At 37.3% G+C, this 18547-nt stretch overlaps 1 protein-coding gene across 1 annotated transcript in view; it reads left to right on the plus strand.

Moving 5' to 3' along the window:
- The window catches only part of PIGK (phosphatidylinositol glycan anchor biosynthesis class K), a 74376-nt gene that overhangs the window by 17005 nt on the left and 38824 nt on the right, over positions 1-18547 (plus strand). The window contains exon 9 of the mRNA XM_030032010.1: positions 94-266. Coding sequence (XP_029887870.1) covers positions 94-266 — 173 coding nt within the window. The remainder of the gene's footprint in view (positions 1-93; positions 267-18547) is intronic.

The raw sequence follows: 18547 nt of genomic DNA on the forward strand, positions 1-18547 counted from the left end.
ATCTTTCTTTGCATAGCAATTTCTTTGTGGAAGGTATATGTAGAGACTGTTATGAATGAGGAACAGGATATGATTCTCCATCTTGGTTTCCAGTTTCAGGTCTGTCCAAAAAGTTTGTGCGTTTCTACACCTGGGCACCGAACTGATCTCTTTCAGCGAGACCCTCAAAATGTTCTGATAACAGACTTCTTTGGCAGTGTGAGAAAGGTGGAAATTACGACAGAGACAATTTCTTTGGACCGTGACTTAGCTGGTTTTGAAAGCAAGTAAGTAGTCATTATTTAGACTTGATTTGTATAGGTCTGTGCGACTGAAACAAAATAGTCATGTAACTGTCAAGGAAAGAAGAACTCTGATTTCCTGGCATTTCTTGCAAAGAAACAGGGAGTTAGTATGGACCTGCTACTGTGATAAAGTTGGGGTTTGTCAGCTGAAAACTTTGTTTAAAAATGCTTACCCCTTTATTCAGCCTTGTAAATAAATACTGCTAAAGACCAAGGTATGAATGTCAAAACCAAAAAAATTGTGTAAAATTTTCTTTCTTCCTTAACATTTCTTCTTTAATGTGCAGAAATATTTTGTTACTGTAAATTCCTGCTTGTAATAGTTTACTCCCTCAGATAACCTCTGAGTATAAGCCATCAGTTAGTTGTTTCATAACAACTAGCTTTTTAATAAATGCTCTGTTTCTGTTCTGTGAATTCTCTGGCTTTTGACATTAACTGTCCTGGGAATTTCTGTTGCTGAGATGCAACAATTCTTTTGAATAAAATTGCTGGTGCAAGTTCATTGATAGAAGTTGTAACAGGGCTTCCATTATTTTGTGGGTGAAGAAAGAATTATAAACTACTTCGTATTTTTGGTATTCTGTTGCCACCTATTGGGAACATGTAAAGGAAGATGTGCTTGTTCTGTAAAGTTTATTTAGCATTGCCCTTCCATTTCTGTTGCATCTTTTATGCTTCATGATACTGTCCTCTAGGAGGGGAAAAAAAAGGATTGAAATAGTCTGCTATGCCAGCGATGAAATATTTTTCAACTCGTAAATTTATGTAAATTGTTGTCCAGCTTGTTGTTTACTGTTGCTCAAATCAAAGAACAAGTTAGTGGATAGCAGTTTTATTAACTTTAAAGATAACAGTAGCTCTGGTTCTCATAATTAAAAATATCCTACACGGTTTAGTGTATTTAATATTTTATTTTCGTACTGTATTTTTATCTGTATCACGCACGTTAGTACTAACCATATATATATCTTAAGCTAATTCGGTGACGCCTTAGTTTAGAACAGTATTTAGTGACACTACATTTGTTTCTTCTCTGAAGAATAAAAAAGCTTTTGGCAAATAACAGATATTTTGCCAGTCAAAAACCATGATGAAAACTTATCTATGTGTGTTTCAAGTTTGTGGAAGATTAAAAGGAGAAATAGGTTTTGGACAACTTTACTGTTCTGAAACAAGAAATGACTGGTGGGGATTTTCAGCTTTTTTTTTTTTTTTTTTTTTTTTTTTTTTTTTTGAGTTAGTTTGGTGCTGATATATGAGGGTTTTTTAGGTATGTTGACACACCAGTGAATTGGACACGTGGAAGCAATGTTCAGAAGTGGGTACTCATGCACAGAGAGGAATATTATTGTTGTGAAATGTTCTGATATTTAATGAAAGCTGTATTACATTATCATGGCAATTCCAGTTAACTTAAATCTGTGAAATCGGAAGGGACGGGAACGTGCTGGTTTAATAGCTAAATAGTTCTCCTTTAGCTTGGGAGAGTCTTTGAGAACATGTACACCTAGGAATGGAAGCGCACAGCAGCAGCAGCTTATGGAATACTGTCTCAAGTCTGTAACATGTATGACCATTTTTAAGTGGTCTCATGTAAAACAGCAAGTTATTCATTGCACTATATTCAGATACGATTTTCCAAAAAAGTACTTCAGTTCTCAGTTTCTTGTTACCACTTTGGAAGACTTTATAGAGAATGTGTTTTTAATGGAAAAGAAAGTATGGTCTTTGTAGAGAAGTGCTGGAAAATTGCAGTATAATTGTATAGATAGTGATGTGGAGTGCTTAATAAATTTCTTAAACGGAATTATGAGGTCAGCACCTCTTAGTATGGCAGATCTGTTTTGCTACAATAAATTTAAGAATTATGGGTTGAAGTGAATTTATTAATGTAAAATGTTAATGCTTTTTAAAAATGCTGTTTTGGAGGATCTGCTCTGCAAGAACTCGTTACTCTGGTTTTATTTAAAGAATATTATAAACATTACACACATCTATTTCCGAGGGTGTTAAGAAGTCAGAACACTTCACAAATTATGTGATCTTGGAATAGATACTACCCAGATTGTCCCAAATTAATGTAAGAATGACCCTTGAATGAGAGAATGTGAGTGCATATTCTTAACCTCTGCAGTGTTAGTTAAACCATTCTGTGCGTTTGGGAATGTGATGGCTGTTGATGCCCCAGATTGCACATTTATGTAAAATAGCTAGGGAAAGATGGGGCTAGCACAGCCTGGTTTATTCTTTTTGGTATCACTGGGAGAGATTTAAACCAAGCTTATTAAAAGTGAATAATCCTTCCAAATTAGTCATAAATAATCTTGTTCATGTCTAACACTGTTTTAAAACCCTTTGTGAAGAGGAAAAAGGTCATGTAGACTTGAAATTGTGCCCCTTAAAGGTTTGCAAGAAGTATTTACCAGGAAGTATCTGATAGATCACAAATATATACCACTAATACGAATTTTGATGTATTACGTTGGTTACTGAATGTGCAGATCTTTTTTATTCTGACAAAATCTATGCAGAATCTTAAGTCTTTTCCTTTTTTCTGTATTGCATTCCAGTTATGTTTTTTTTTTTCCCCCTAAAAGATAATTTGCAGAGGTTTTTTTGGTTTAATATTTGATACAGTCTCTTGGCTTCATTCCTTTATGAATCATTTCCTCTTTGTTTTATTCTTCCCACAGTGTTAGCTTGATACCTTTTTCCTTTTCCTTTTACACACTGGTGGCAGTAGAATGCTACAGAATATTTGTGTTACGGAGCATAACCAGAAAATGAAATGCAGACCTTGACTCTAACGCAGTCTTAAGTAGTCCACATTAGATCTGGTTTGTTTGTTTTAAAGTTGCAAGTGTCCTATGTGCAGATAAGGCATTAAAAACCAAACTAACAAAAGACAGAAACCACAGATTACACAGATAATGGGTAAAGAAGATGCTGTCACGTGAGGTGTGAACATGTATTGGGATTGTACTTGCTGGCAGACTGAGTTTTCTACTAACCGACTGCTGTGACTTTGCCAAATCTTTTCAACAGAAGTTTGTTCTTTTGTTACACAATTGCTTAGCAATTAATTAGTAATAGGGATCCACTCCCAAGCTCAGCGTGATGTATAGCTGTGCAACCAGATCAGAACTGGCAGTTTCATGTTGAGCACAAGCTGTGACATTTGACGAGTGAGGCCTTTGAAGTTTCCTTTGGCTTTGGCTGAGACTCGTACAAAGAACAACTACTAATTAACCAAAAGAGGCTTGCTTTCTATCCACGTAGTAGTAGGTGAATATTTGTGAGTAAAAGCTTTAAAAAATAAAAAGAAGAATCCTCTGCTGTTTCCTTTCTTCATCGCAGTTTCCATCTAAGCTATGTTCACTTCAAAGGGCTTGTTCTGCAGCTGCCGCAGTCCTGACTGGGTTTGTAGCTGCTGATTTTAGCAGGAGACCTGACAGTCTGGGCGTTCTGGGGCTTCAGCTGATTATATTTTTGTCTAAATCTCCATAAAAGAGCAAAAAGTAAACATTAAGGAGTAGAAAAAATGCCGCGTCTTTGGAGAAGGAGCCTTGCAGAGTTGAGTACATCTGATAATTAGGAGTGTTTTCTCTTAAACTTGGATTGTAACGCTACAGCCAGTTGGAACACTTTCTCCTTTTCAGCTGCTATCATGAGGAAAAGATGTGTATCAGCAGAAAGTGTTGGTAAAAATTGGGATGTATATTTCTCCTGAGGGTAGTAAGAAGTGAATTAAAGACAGCGTCATATAAAACCATCCTAGTTTCATTGCTTTTGAGAATTGGGCTTCATATTTAATACTTCTGTTAAGAAGAATTGTGGTACTACTGGCAGTGACTGTTTTCCTAAAAATAAATAAATTGGCCACTTGTGTTTAGGAAGGATGCTTGTGTAACAGAATAATTGTGAGTAATTGGTTCATTTGCAGTATGTTAATAGCTAATGTTCTCTCAATCTGGTTTTTTTTTTGTGTTATTGTCTCTTTTCTGTCTCTTTCTTGTCCTTTCTTTTCCACTAGTTATTTTCAGTTTGATGTGCTTAATAAGTAAAGTTGCTGTTGTGTGTTCCTGAATCCATGGGGATCCAGTTTGTGAACGAATAGGTAATATTTTTGGCTAGTAGATGCTGTTCAGCTCAGTGGGCTTTTCTTAAATTAAAAAAGGCTGGGTTTGTTCTGAGATCACTGTTCTTTTTTTTTTTTTTTTTTTTAACCAGACGCCTCAGATTTGTAATTCTTTTAAGTTTTGTAGATCATTTTTTAGGACTAATTGTGAAAGCTCTTGTTCTCTGAGAAATTCCCAGTTCTCGTTTGCATCCTGACTTGCTGTTACGTCAGTGATGAATTCATATGGGCTCCCCCCGCCCCGCCGTTTGTGTTTTCCACCTCTTTATGCGAAGGCTTTGAAAGATGAAAGTTGCCGGCTTTGTTCTGGTGACGTGCTCTGCGTTGCAGAAACAGGTTTGGGCAGCCCTCCCCGCCGTGCGGGAGGCGGCAGCCGGTGCCGCGCAACGCAGGCGCGGAGGTGTTTGATCCCGGGGCTGCCGCCGGAGGGCTCGGGGCTGGGGGCGGCCCCGCTCCGGGCGGGGTGCGGGGGGGGGGCGGCGGTGCCCGGCCGGCGCCGGCAGGTGGCAGCATTGGAACGGGCGAGCTCCCGCCACTGGCTCCGGCCCCGCCGAGCGGGGTCCGGGGCTTGTAGTGATGGTGGACGTGGAAAGGGAGGCTCGGTTGTGGGGGTGGGTTGTGGTTCCCGCCCCCTCGCCCCGCACCCCCCGCTCAGTGTGATCAGTTTGAAATTACTTCAGATGGGGAAGGAAGGGAGGAGTTGAACTTCTGTTGTTGTTTGGTGTAAATTTGAGGGGATAACGTAAGATTTTTATTTTATTTTCCTCTTTTCCTGCTAGACGGCAACCTTGTGGAGATGTAACGTGTTTCAGTTTCGAAGTAATGTATGAAAAGAAAAAGTACTTGGAAATTAGCTGGCCTGTACTAATCTGGATTGAATTGACAGCAGGATTATGAAGCTGTTAATTCTAGGTAGCATTGTTTTTCTGGAAACATCTTCAGATGGATTTCATAATTTTTTTTCATGAAACACGCTAATCAGTTACACAGGTAGTATTTCTTTAATATCTTACCATTACAACAGAATAAACTTGTAAGTGTGGATTTTTTGATCCGTGTGTGTTTTAATAGCCTACAAGTAGCTAAAAAAGATGGGTGAACTAATACTCGCTGTTAAATGTTATATTTCTTAAAGTATTTTGTAAATACATGTACTTTTTCTGTGCTTGCCTGAAGGTAGATAAATATATACATATGCACATATACATACACTCTTGTACCTGTTAGTGTAAAAGAATTTTTCAAGGTAATGCAACTAAAATTAATATGAAGGCTATAGTAGGAAAAATTATATAGGAGGATACAATTTCACTAGTATTAACATCAGTGTAAAATAAATAAGGATGACTGACAATATCAAAAGAAACTGCAGGTATAAATTGTTTTGGGAAGACTTTAAATACACTAAAGTGCTGTGCTTGGTAATTATAGTCCCTATTTAGCAAGATATTTTAAAAAGGAGCTTTGAGCAATATATTACGTGTTCATTTGAAAGTATTTCTTTGATCATCCTTTTTGCCAGAGTTTGGGGGTTTTTGGGTTTAAAAAAAAAAAATAAAGACGTTTTGTTGCAAAACTATAGCTCTTGGGTCAGGCTTTCTTTGGTCTTGGATGATTTTTTTTTTCCTCTTCCTCCAACTTTTAGTAGGGTTCTGTGTGGCATCCTGCATTTCTTCTATGAGAAACCTTCAACTATTAGTAGCAGCTTGTGCTTCTATCATTTCACATTGTTTTCAGTGGAACACTACTTTGCTGAATCTACAGTTAGTTATTCCTATGTATAATTTTAGTAGGCTTTGACATCAAAACAAACCTTTTGGTCTGTAGAGGTGCTGTGAAGCACGTGCAAGTCAATGGCAATATTGTTATTAACTTCAGCTTTTGAATTGAGTCCAGAAGCTACATGTTTTTCATATGTGGCTTGCATATGCCAATTGACATATGCACGTCATAGTGTTAGGTAATGGACAGGTAATTTCTAAAGCTGTTGTATGGCAGATTTAGAGGGAGGTCTTAAGTAAATCTAGTAAATTTTAATGTCATTTAGATAGCTGAGAATATCCAGAAATCATAGGATGTTCAGTCTAGGGTTTTTTGTTTCTTTTTCCTTTACCCACTCCTTTTTACACCTTTCCAGTGTAGCATTCTTATTTTGTCTCGTTTTTTTCTTCTTTGTCTCTTCTCCCTAGTGTGATCTTTACCTGCTGTTATTTTTGCAGTTGAGTGGGCTGCTCTGTAGTTCTAGTCTCCTGAAGTGCTCGTTAGTCTTTCTAGTGCTGTTTATATGGAGGTCTTGGCTTGATCGTCTTGCTTTGCTGTTCAGGTGCTAAATACAAATTAATGTCTGTTCTTAGAGGTACTTCTGTAGTTGTGTACTGTATCTTGCCACTCAAGAAGATCATGCAAACAGCTGTAGCATTTGGCATAAGTCTGACCAGGAAATATTTTCATGTAATTTTGGCATGTTTTCAGCACTTTGAGATAGTAATAGAATTTTATTGAAATTATCATGCTATTATTTACTTCTTGTCCAAAGTACCAGAGCTGCTATTGATGTTTGTTAGGATACCCTTTTTGTATGATTAGGAAGAAAATTTCTGGGTGGTAGAAAAATGGGGGGCAAAGAGCAAACAGGCAGCTTGAAGCTGTGATTATGGGGCTGTTAAATCTCTGGAATTTTGTGGCCAAGCATACGTTAGTATTCCTTATGCCCCAGAAATGAATCTGGGCACATAACTGTTAAGTCTCCGGGGCTCAAGCAACTTTGCTGATCTCTTTGATATGGTATTAAGGCATATGCAAATGCTCTTAGTCTTTCTCTGTTTCGATATTGTGAAAAAGCTTACACTTGTTTTTTGAGTGCCTGAGGGATTACCTTCCAGATGGTCAGAGATTTCTGCCACTGAAAATTCATGTCTTGTCCAAAGCTGTGGGGGAGAAAGGGGCATTCTGCCTTCACAACACATTTATTTAACTGCTGGCTAAAAGACTATAAAAAGATCTCTATCTGCATCTCCCAGCCCTCCCAATAGGAGAGACTTTTCTCAAGTCAGGTGTTTGGTGGACCAAAGCTCTTGTCATAGAGCTATTAAATTTATTACTTAAATACAAGTCCTTGAAGCCCTATTGTTGATTTTGGTAAGCTGTATGATGGTCTGGAAGATAGTAAGATGTTTCCCTGCACTGCTTATTTCTGGAGGCTCTACTACTCAGAGAAGTTATGCTTCATGGTGAGCATACTAAGGGCCCTAGTTCTTTAGTAAAAAAGAGAAATGTGAGTTGTGAGAGAAGAAGAGCTGAACTCCAAAAACAACAACAAAAAAGGCATTGCATTATTGCTAGGCATCTCTTTTCTATCCAGTTAACTGTTCGAATAGACTAGTGTGAATTTCTGGCAAGAGGAGAGCAAGGAAGTCACAATTGCATCAAAGGATGGAAAGAAAACTAGAGGTAGTTACAAAAGGCGATTCTGATCACATAAAGAAGTGGATTTACAGATGGCTTGCTGAACACTGTTTAATATTACTTTACAAAATGAGATTGTCTTATGTGCTTGGTCAAGGGTGTCAGAAATCTATAGAAACTGCGGGGAGGAAATAACAGATGCTGAATACGTCTACCAAAGTGCCCAAGCTACTGCTAAGATTATTATATGAAATTTGTAGGACAGCAGAATATTATCCGTGTGGTAAGATTGATCTTTCAGGAAAAGAAAGCAATTCTGTAAACAAAGAACTTACTGCAAAATGGGATTTATTCAGCATTTTTGCAGGCAGGAGACCATGATTGCACGAAAGGTTGGTATTGGTAAATACCAGGAGATACAAACTAAAAGTAATGAAACACATAGAGTGTTTTGCATCCCCTTAAGGGGAAAAAGTGAAAAAAAGAGGAAAATGGGATACAAAGGGAATTGGAGGAATAGTTGTTCAGGGGTGGATATGTTGTAGTGTCTTTTGAATCCTGGTAAACTTAATTCAGTTGGCTCCAGTTACTATTTAGAGGTTCCGGGGGCTGCAAGGGAATATAGTGGCAACTGTGGATGTTGAACTTTGATAGAATGGTGACAGCACATCTCCATTATGCCCGTTACTGTTAAAAAAACAAGACTAAATTGGCTACAGTTTTACATAATATTGAAAAAAGAACTAAAAAGCATGTAAACTCCTTAGTCATCTGCCTAGAGGTCAGATCTAACTTGGAACATAAAGACAGGCAGGATTTCTCTTTCACAAAATGAACTGCAAGTTCTTACTGTGTGTATATGTGTAGAGGTGTGTTCTTATTTTGTAATACAGCAGCAGAATTTATTACCACTGAAAGCAGTATATTCTCATGTCGTAAGTGGAACAAATATATTTTCATTGCAAACTGAAATTACTACGTTTTTATATAACCAAACTGTATTTATGTTTCTTATAGATCCTGGGAATGGTTCAGATCATTGGACTTCCAAAAAAAAAAAAAATTGAAACCACCAGTGTTGTTTAGGGAATTCTACTTTCACTTAGTTCATACTACATAGAATTAGTGAGAGCACAGCATTACCTGAATAGCATTCTGTTGACTGGCAGGAATGAGGATTTAGAAGCAAATTTGGAGAGGGAGAGTGTGTCTGTCTCCCACCCGTGCTGACTGTTCAGGCATGAGTAGGTCAATCCAGTAGTTCCCAAGAGAAGGCAAGGCCACAGTGGAGTGTAGGATTTCCTTTCCTGTGAGGAAGAATAAATGTTGAGTATTGGTATTCACAGTTGCTTTAGTGTAAGTTCCTTGAATTATATGATAGCTATTTTAAGTTTCTGTTCCTACTGGTTAAAAAAATTTGTTGCTGAAGTCTAGCTGACATAGAAATTTGTTCCAATACTAAGGGAATGGCTGATCAGAAACTGAAACAATTAATAATGTTGCACCTTTCTCCTGCCTTCTGTTGCTGGATTTTTAATTTTACAGTGGTATTTTCTGTGTAATTCTCTATGTAATTGCTATGTAAAAAATGAAAAAAAAAAAAAGAGTTCTGCAGGGACCAGATGCAGAGGAAAAGACTGAATTATACTGGCCATGTATTGGTACATTTTTAGGCACTGATTGAAGGATAAGGAAAAACTCTGCTAACCTTTCAGAATATCTTAAACAGATTATATTGATGGTATGTTTTCACTCTTTTTATGGTTCTTATCTCAATATTTAAAAAAATGTTTATTAGTTAATCATTTTTCAGTGATGAATGATAAATGACAGACGTTTGGATTCATACAGCTTCAGAAGGTGTGTGGAGGGGTATTTTGTAGAAGCAGGCTACCTCTTGTACTTATTCTGCAAAAGTTCGAATTCACACTTAACATTAGGAATCTGAGTACCCCCATCAAGTTAACCATTAACTGAAAGTGGTTTTGCTGACCTGGGACATTGCATGTTCTTAAGCCAAAGCTGGGTTCATTTATTCTGCTTAGAAAAGCCAAACCGGCTGTCAGAGTGAGCCACTAAAACGTGTATCCCACTGTAGGTATCTGTACCATAGCTGGTCCCGGGTAGTTTGTTAGTCTGTTTAACTTGTACTCCACTGGCATAGCAGAGCCTGCTGCCCTCAGTGGGAGGGAGATTAACTGCAAGGAGAAAACAGATGGTCTTTCTGCTCCTCACTGAGGGCACTGGATCATGGAGGGGGCAGAGTTAATCTGTGGCTAGGATGTGCTAGCCAGAGTGGCTGAAGGCGTCCTGCTCGACGGGCACGACTTGCTTTTCAGTTTGCACAGACCCCATATGGGCTCTTAGAAGGACAGGAGGGCTGAGCCTGCTTGGTGCCAGTATGTTTTCCCCATGGCTGCTTTCCTGGAACTGCAGTCCAGGGCGACGGTTCTGCTGGCAGAAGGTTTCCTAAACTAGGGACAAATCTGGCTTGCAGATCATACATCTGAATTTCCTCCTGAGCAGCACGGTGCTCTGAAAGATAGGAATGGTTAGATTTTCTATGCAATCGGAAAGATTACTTGAGCAGCACGGTGCTCTGAAGGATAGGAATGGTTAGATTTTCTATGCAATCGGACAGATTACTTAAGTGTAAACTGTGTGAAAGAAGCAGATAAGGGTATGTTTTTCCTGTAGTTCCACAGTAGCTATTTAAATTTGACAGGTGGGGTAGTGCATATAATATAATTGTATTAAATAATTCAAATGAGATAAAAATCAGAAAGAGTTACTTGTATTCCTGGATGATTTCTGGTCCTGTGTTACCTGCAAGAGAGACGTGTTGCCATAGGCATGTTTCAGCTGCTCTAAAATTTCAGTAATATTTTCTATTTGAAATGTAGGACAAAAGTTACATCTCTACATATTTAGCAATTTATGACTCATTTTAGTTTGTGACAATATAATGAACCCTGTAGTTACTGTAAGGTTTATCTCAATTTAACTGTAGCATAATATTTAAGCTTCATAGTTCCCCACTGACTAGGTTTCGTTGTGGTGTTTTTTTTTTTTTTTTTTCCTATTGGTTACTTAAGAGTCTGAACCGTGACTTCCCGCTAGAATAAAATAGGAATGAAGACTTCTTGCTGTAGGTCTAAATTTTATCTGGGGAATTGGAGCAGAACAGCCACTAAGTGAAACTGCTCTAAATCTCAGACATAGAGGACGTAACCTCTGTTTCTGTTTTAGCTGTCAGTTAGAGTGCCCTAGTTCCTTTTTCCTTCATGTGTGGTTTTCCTCTGATACAGTTTTTACTAATAGGTACTTTATTACAACATATTCTGTGCTGACTTCTATCTTATTAGATGCTTAGGAGCTTTTACAAACGTCTCCGTAAAAGTATATGGTGTATCTGTAAAATGGATAAATCTGCACTCTGCTGTAATGTTTTAAAACTGGAAACTGTGTATATGCACAAAAAATGTGGTCAGATGGAAAATTGTCCTTAAAACAGAATATTTCTACGTGGTTTGTGAATCTAATGGCACTTGAAAAATACTAGACTGCAAATTAATTTTTGGGTTTCTAAAGTAATTTAGGAAGGATAGGAGAAAGTATTATGCTAGCTGTGGCAGGAAGACTTTTCATGTCGTAGAGTCAAAGATGGTTTACGTCAGTGGTTGCTCTAAATATTCTATAGGAGTAATTGTTGTATTTTAAGTGATGTGTGTTTGTTCAGTTACTAATGAGCAAACATCTAAGAAGCACCATGAAAACAGCTTCCCCAGTTGCCATTCTTGGCGATGCTTCCAGCAGCACTGGTGGCTGTTGAAAGGTTATGGGAAAGGACATGCTTCTAGTTTGGTCATGGAGTGTGTGTGTGGGGGGGGGAAAGTACTGGTGGTGTACATATTCTGCAAACAGAGGACTTCCATTACTGGTCGCAAAATTCTTATTATATTGCACAGTCAGGGTTTTATGCAAACATAATTATTTCTTTAACACCATAAGAGAGTATACATGAGTCATTTGGTTATTATGTGCCAAATTATGACTGTTCTTAAATTCAGCTAACACTAAATATAAAGCATTTAAAATTACAGTGCAGTTCTTAAAGATTATCATTGTCACTGTATTGAATTTTGTGTACATATATGTGAAATTTATAGCTGGTAATAGTAGATGCAAGAGATGCCTTAGAATAATAGTGATTAGTAGTGTGACATGGAATTTATTTATGGTAGTACATCACCCAAGAGGTACTTAGTTTAGATATCCTAGATAATTGCTTCTTACTGGTTTGTAACTGTTTCTTTCCACTTTCTCTGGATGTAAAATGAAGTCCTTTACAAGACGCATTGAGACTGGAAAAAAAAGGGGGGAGGGGGGAAAACTGATTTTACATGTCAGTGATTATATCATAAAATGCAGCTGTGGAACACACCTAATTGCTATGTGACTGTTGCCTATATCTGGCTGTGAGCATAAGAGAAAGCTGTAGAAACTATGGCTGATACCATGAGAAAGGAGATCCCACCTACTGAGGAAATTCCACCATCTTTTAATGTGCCAAATGAATATGCAACCTGCACATGGTAACAAACTGAAGTCTTAGTAAAGCTAGTGTAATTTAAATTGAAACAGGGAATAATTAATGTATTAATGCATTTTGTGCCTATTGTGCTCATCTAGTAATCAGATTATCTTGCTAAATGTAATCAGAATTGTACAAAAGAATAATTATGTAATAAAGCTAACTTCACCAGAAATTTGAAAAGAAACAAAATTGCTGAAATGAAGTGAAGCAAATTATAGATTATGTATTCTCACTGCTAATTGTCCTTGTAAAATGAGAGTAATTTTTAGGTATACTTCTTTTCAAACTGAATTGAAAAAAAAAATGTTAATAGGAGAGGAGGGAATCAGGAAATCAATATAATCAGATATAACAGCTATATATATATGTTAGTCACCTACTCAAGTCAAAAAACATAACGTGTTTCTGGTTATAAAACCTGAAATTAAGGAAAATTTCCATATCCATAATATATGATAAAAAAGTGAATTATTATTGTTGAGGCAAATGGATATTGAATGCAATCCATCCCCAAACTAATGCAAAATCATTCTCAGGATTTAATTCCATGAAATAGTAATTTTCTTAGTTTGTAAAGCCTTTCTATTTTTTGCTCATATTATTGACATTGCTTAAGAGGGCGACAGTATTAAAGGTGAATTAATTTTACCACAGGTTGTTTCTCTACTGAACTGGACCAAACTGTCTCCAGCATGGCCCTGCCTGTATACACAGTAAAGTTAGGGGCCAGATTCAGGTAACCATATTCAAGTAAAACTTTAGTCTGGGAATGCTACTTGTGGACCTTATTTACTGAGTGAAGTAGTTAATCTGTTGCTAATAGCTTGGTGTGGATTTATGTTTTTAATGCTCAGTCTTGTATGTTGGATAAATTTTGTGTAATGGTTTAATCAGCCCGGTCTGACTGAATCCCTGTGTTTGAGTTGCTGTTTGTAAGGTGATAAGTACTCATGGGAGGTGCTTCCTATCTGGAGCAGAAAAAGATGACATTGTCCTGTAGAAAATGCCAACAGAGCATCTCCTTTGCATTAATTCAAGGAAAAGCAAAACTTCAAGAACAAATCTGCATTGAAGAATTTAACCCTAAACTTAAATATTCTTGGAAAAATAGATTTAAAATAGAATCTTAGTGAAGAGTGTTTGGAAATGGCTCAAGCCTTTGCACATACTTCATCTGCTTGTTGGCATATGCAGTTTGTTTCCTGTAGGTTATAGACCAACTTGATAACAGACTATGTACTAATCTTAAGAAATATTTTATTAAAGTGACCAGAAGTGTTTTTTTTCTGACAGGGAGATTTGAACTGATATTAATCTGCAGTGGTAGTGCAGAAAATAACTCAGTTCTCATTTTGTTTAGTTGTGTCATGCTTAGTCTATGTGAAACAACAGTGATTAATTTTCTTTCATAAGAAGTTACCACACGAGGTTTTTTGTTCCTTAAGCATTTTTAAAAATTGCTTTATCTTATATTTACTGGTGTGTTAATTAGTATATTACCTGAATAATATTCAGATTAAAAGAAATGTACTCAGACATTTAAAAAACAAACAAACAAAACCCCTAAGAAACCCCACTTCAATTGCTAGTTTTCAGAATTTAGCAAAATTTATCATTTTTTCCAGTTACTACTGTGAAATACCAGGATTCTCATCTGGTACAGTATACGGCACCTTAGTCAAGGAACTATTGTTACAGAGCAGATAAGATTAAAAAAAGTCATTGGGTTTGATGAAAACCTGCATGAACAGTGGGGAAAAAAAGCCAAAGTTACCATAGCAACCACCAGTGCTTTAGACAGAAGCTAAGTAAAAAGAGGAGGAATGTAACAGAAAATATGAGGGCCATTTCATAAAGCATTAAAAACTAAAAATGAAATTTTAAGGCAAATATGATTAATACTCAGCTTTTGTCACTTAGAAATCCCTGATAAGCAGCAGATTGTCTTTAAAATAAAAATATGAGGACCACTATTAATAAAGAAGTTTTAGTGTTGGAATCTGTTAGACCCTATTAAGGAGATACTTTCATGAATTTGGTGAAAAATGGGTGAAAGTTTTAGGAGTTGTTTTTGTGTTTGGTTGGTTGGGGTTTTTTTTTTTTCTTATTTTCTCTGCAGGCCATTTTCTGAGTAACTGCAGTCTTAACCTGTGTGGTAGAATAGGCTCTGAAAATGCCTTTCATGGCATAAACATGAACAAAAGTCTTCCTAATAAATGTGGTCCCACAGTGGGAATGATGCAAGTTCTTCATGGGGTGGTACGTTGGGTCAACTGACTGCGTAGCACTCCCTTCAGTACAGGAATGGCAAAGGCAGCTTTAAAATTCTTGGACATCAAAATTCCAAGAAAGAGCAGTGTTGGTACGTTTAGGGGTGCAAGTTGCCCATACATAACAGGTTTACGTAAAATAATGCGTACAGTCAGTTGCTTATGCCTTTGTGTCTGAACCTATGTTCTGATATCAGTGATTAATTTAAAGGCTGAACTTTGATACTTTTTGTCTTTTTGAATGGAGTCAGCATTCTGCAGTGATTTGGTATTGGGTATGAAGTCTAGCGTTTTGCCTATATATTGCTTCACAGTTGTGCAGAATTAGGGGTAATGTGGGTAAACATCAAATGTACATGGGATAAAATGGCAAGCATCATTTCTTTTCTACTTCCTATGCAGCTATTAAGTCTTAAATTTGATCTTAGTCCTCATAGAGCAAAATGGCCCATGTTGGAACCTTAAGCAAATGAGAAAACTATGAAAAATGCACTTTAATGTTCTGTCCTGAAAGAGTGCTTTGTGTGAGTATTGAAACAATCTAAAAATTTGAGTACAAGAAGGGAAGCAAAAACCACTTTATCCTTTCTTTAAAATACAGTCTGACTCACTTCTTACCTTCTCTTCAAAGGACTCTGCTGGTGTCTGGTTGCGGCACAGTTATCCTGTGGTATTGTTAGAATATGATTCTATCATATATTAGCAAATAATACTTAACTGTCCTAGACAGTGCTATAGCCTGGGGCTTTGCATACATGTCACTGCAGTTGTTACTAGTGTCTGTTTCTTCTGGGAAAAAAGGCATCATTTCTGAATAAATGGATTTTGGTTATTTTATAAACCACTGTGAAATGAAAATGTTTTCCTCTCCTCTTCTCTCATGCGGAAGTTTAGAGAAGGGTAAAAAGTTTTGCATTATTCCCCGAAGTCTTCCTGTGAATCCAAACGAAACATCTGTGATGAGTTCCTTATTGTAAAGTGGGCACAGTATTTTTTTCTCCTCTGATACTGTACGAGTTACAAATATATGTCTATATTGGAAGTGAGAACTGAAACTGATTAAGCTGAAATAATGAAATAATGAATGTTGTAAAAAAGAAAGGTGGTGTGAATTTCTGTAAATGCTTAAGGGCCCTGCTCTGGAAACTTCAGGTGGGAGATCTAGAAGCACTTTGGCACTGATCTCTTGTTTGTTTAATTGCCCCATCTAAGAGACATTCTGTAGTGCCTCTATAGCGTGATTAAATGCTTCTTACTACAGCATGTGAATTTTTCCTTAGGAATAACTATGAGAAAAATGTATTCTGGATCAGTTCAGTGTTTAAATACAAGTCCTAAGTGGCATATTTAATGAATTCTTGTCTATTATCAGGTTGGGATTTGACCTGAGAAAAGAACTTTTCCAGTGTGTCTGGACTTCACGTAGTGATGTTTTGTGCTAGGGCCATGGATTATAAAGCAGCCATCTTTCTTATAAGCACAAACTGGAGTGGAACAACCAGGAACTGTTGTGACAGAGGCAATGTAGGTGCTTGTTCCTGCTGCAGTTGCACTTTATCACAGGTGCTTGCTGCTCCCTGATGAGCCCTGTTTCCTGCAGACAGCCCTTTGCGCTGTGTGCCTGCTTCTGCCAGAGGTTTGATCCAAAAGTCCTATAGAAATCTTCCAAATCTCAGTGTGCAGCCTTGTTATCACATAACACAATCTGTTAAGACTTGAGATTATATATTGTATGCTCTGACAAGGTACTGTTGACATGTACTTCAAATTAGAAACTCATAAACATTACATTGTGAAACAGTTTCCTATGACATCTGTTGGTTCCTGCAGAACTTAATACAAGCAAATAGGTATTGTTTTCTAGCATTGTTTTTGTGCTATGTTTTTATAGATGTGTGGAAACTTAGAAGTGTAGCGCTGTTCGTGGTTCGTGCAGGCTTGAAATATTAAGCAAGTTGTGAGAAAATGCGATCTGTCACTAATGTCATGAGGTAGGAACAGGACTGAGCTCTGACTATTTTGGTAGATTAAACTAAACCCCACTAGGTGGTGCAAGCAAATAAATCGCCTTGAAAAATATTTCTCTACAGATGAATAAATTTGGGGAAAGGGTGTCTTTCACTAAATTAAAATACAGTCTTTGGTTTTTCATTTGTGATTATTTACAATAGTTATTAAATTTAGCATTTAACTCTGTCCTAGACTGCTCTTTCCACATACAAGGAAAAAGTACATTCTGGTTTTGGCTTAGATTTGCATATCTGCCTCTCTTGTAGTGTAGGCTGGTGTCATGATGCTGTATTCGTAGTTGGGGTGGTGGCTCACAGAGGAAGTAGCAGAGGACTTCCACTGTGTTTCGCTGTGCTATCAGAAGTGGCTGCTGTGAAATAATACGCTTCCTAGCAGCTTACTGAGGCATTTTCAGACTTATCTGCTTGGAGAATTCCCTCTCAGGATCTCTTCCGTTGCTGTTTATCCTCTGCCAGTTTCACTTTGGATTTGCTTACCTTTACAGCAGTATTGTGTACATACAATTAAAACTATTTGTTTATGAGAAAAACAGATTTCAAACAGTAAGTTACAATAGTGTACTGTCAATTTACTGTCCTGATAGAAGTAGAGTGGTAAGGTTCCAGTAGAAAATAATTTTTGAAATACAATGTATGCAGTTGGTCTGTAAAGGTTAATGTAGTATGTCTGATAGATCAGTGCTTCTATTATGTTTTGTTTAAAAAAAATCCAAACCAGAAAACCACAAAACAAACCCCCAAACCTGGAAATCCTCCTTCTATGTGCTCCTGGAGGTGATTCTAATATAACATTATCGGTTTGTGTTGCACTGGCTATACCATTGTCTCGAATTCAGACTATATAATCTCTCAATAGCTCATTTTGTAACTGCTTTTTTCTTTTCCTCCTCTTCCTCCTTTCCCATTGAAAAGAACTCTTGCATAATGGTGGTTTTACTGAAGATGCGCTGGCCGATAGTTGGTCAACATCTTTTTACAGCCACAAAATCAGTAGCAAAAGTATTTGAATAATGAAACCCCCTACATTCTTGAGATAAGCAGAAATTCCTGGGGTCTTCCACTTATGGAGAGCCATCAGCAATGTCATTTTCTTTTCATAAATCATATTTTACCGGAGTTTGTATTGCTTCCCAGTGGACTCCAGGCTACCAACTCTTCTGAGGAGGCGATGGCACTGTGGTTCTACCTTGATACTGAGGAAACCCCGCCTGTGCTAAAGGGCAATTGGTGCAGTGAAAATGTTGTCAGCTGCTTAGCAGTCAGCTTGAGATAGCAGGTGTTTTTCTTATTGCTGTTTTCCCCATTATATCTGTCTTTCAGGCCTTTCTCTCCCAACGAATACAGTGCATCAGTAAATACTATATTATCACGTTTCAGTCAGGACTCTGTAATAAGACAGTAACTGCAGCCACTAAGCAGCTCTCTAGTGAGAGTTCAGTACTTCACTGTGCAGTATATTTACTGAAATGGAAATTTTTCATTTCAAAGTGACTTACATATTCATCGGTGGGGATGGGTGTGTTTGCTGCATTCATCCTGGTCTTGATAAATGCAGCAGAAGCAGGTTTTTGGTTTGGCGTTTTTGTTGTTGTTTTGGTGGGGTTTTTTTTTTTTAGGAAATAAGGCAGGGAGACATTAAAGTATAAAAAGCCTGTGCCCATGAAATCTCAGTTGACCAGCAGCCATAAAGAATACATATACTAGCCACAAACAGTCAGCACATACTCTGAGTTTTACAACAAGTTTTTGTTAGAATGTATAGCCTCTACAGGGTAGACGTAGAAAAATTGTTGCGGAGGTGTTAGACTTAAAATGCAAAA

Source organism: Aquila chrysaetos, chromosome 12, assembly GCF_900496995.4.
Source record: "Aquila chrysaetos chrysaetos chromosome 12, bAquChr1.4, whole genome shotgun sequence".
In the NCBI taxonomy this organism is placed as follows: Eukaryota; Metazoa; Chordata; class Aves; order Accipitriformes; family Accipitridae; genus Aquila; species Aquila chrysaetos.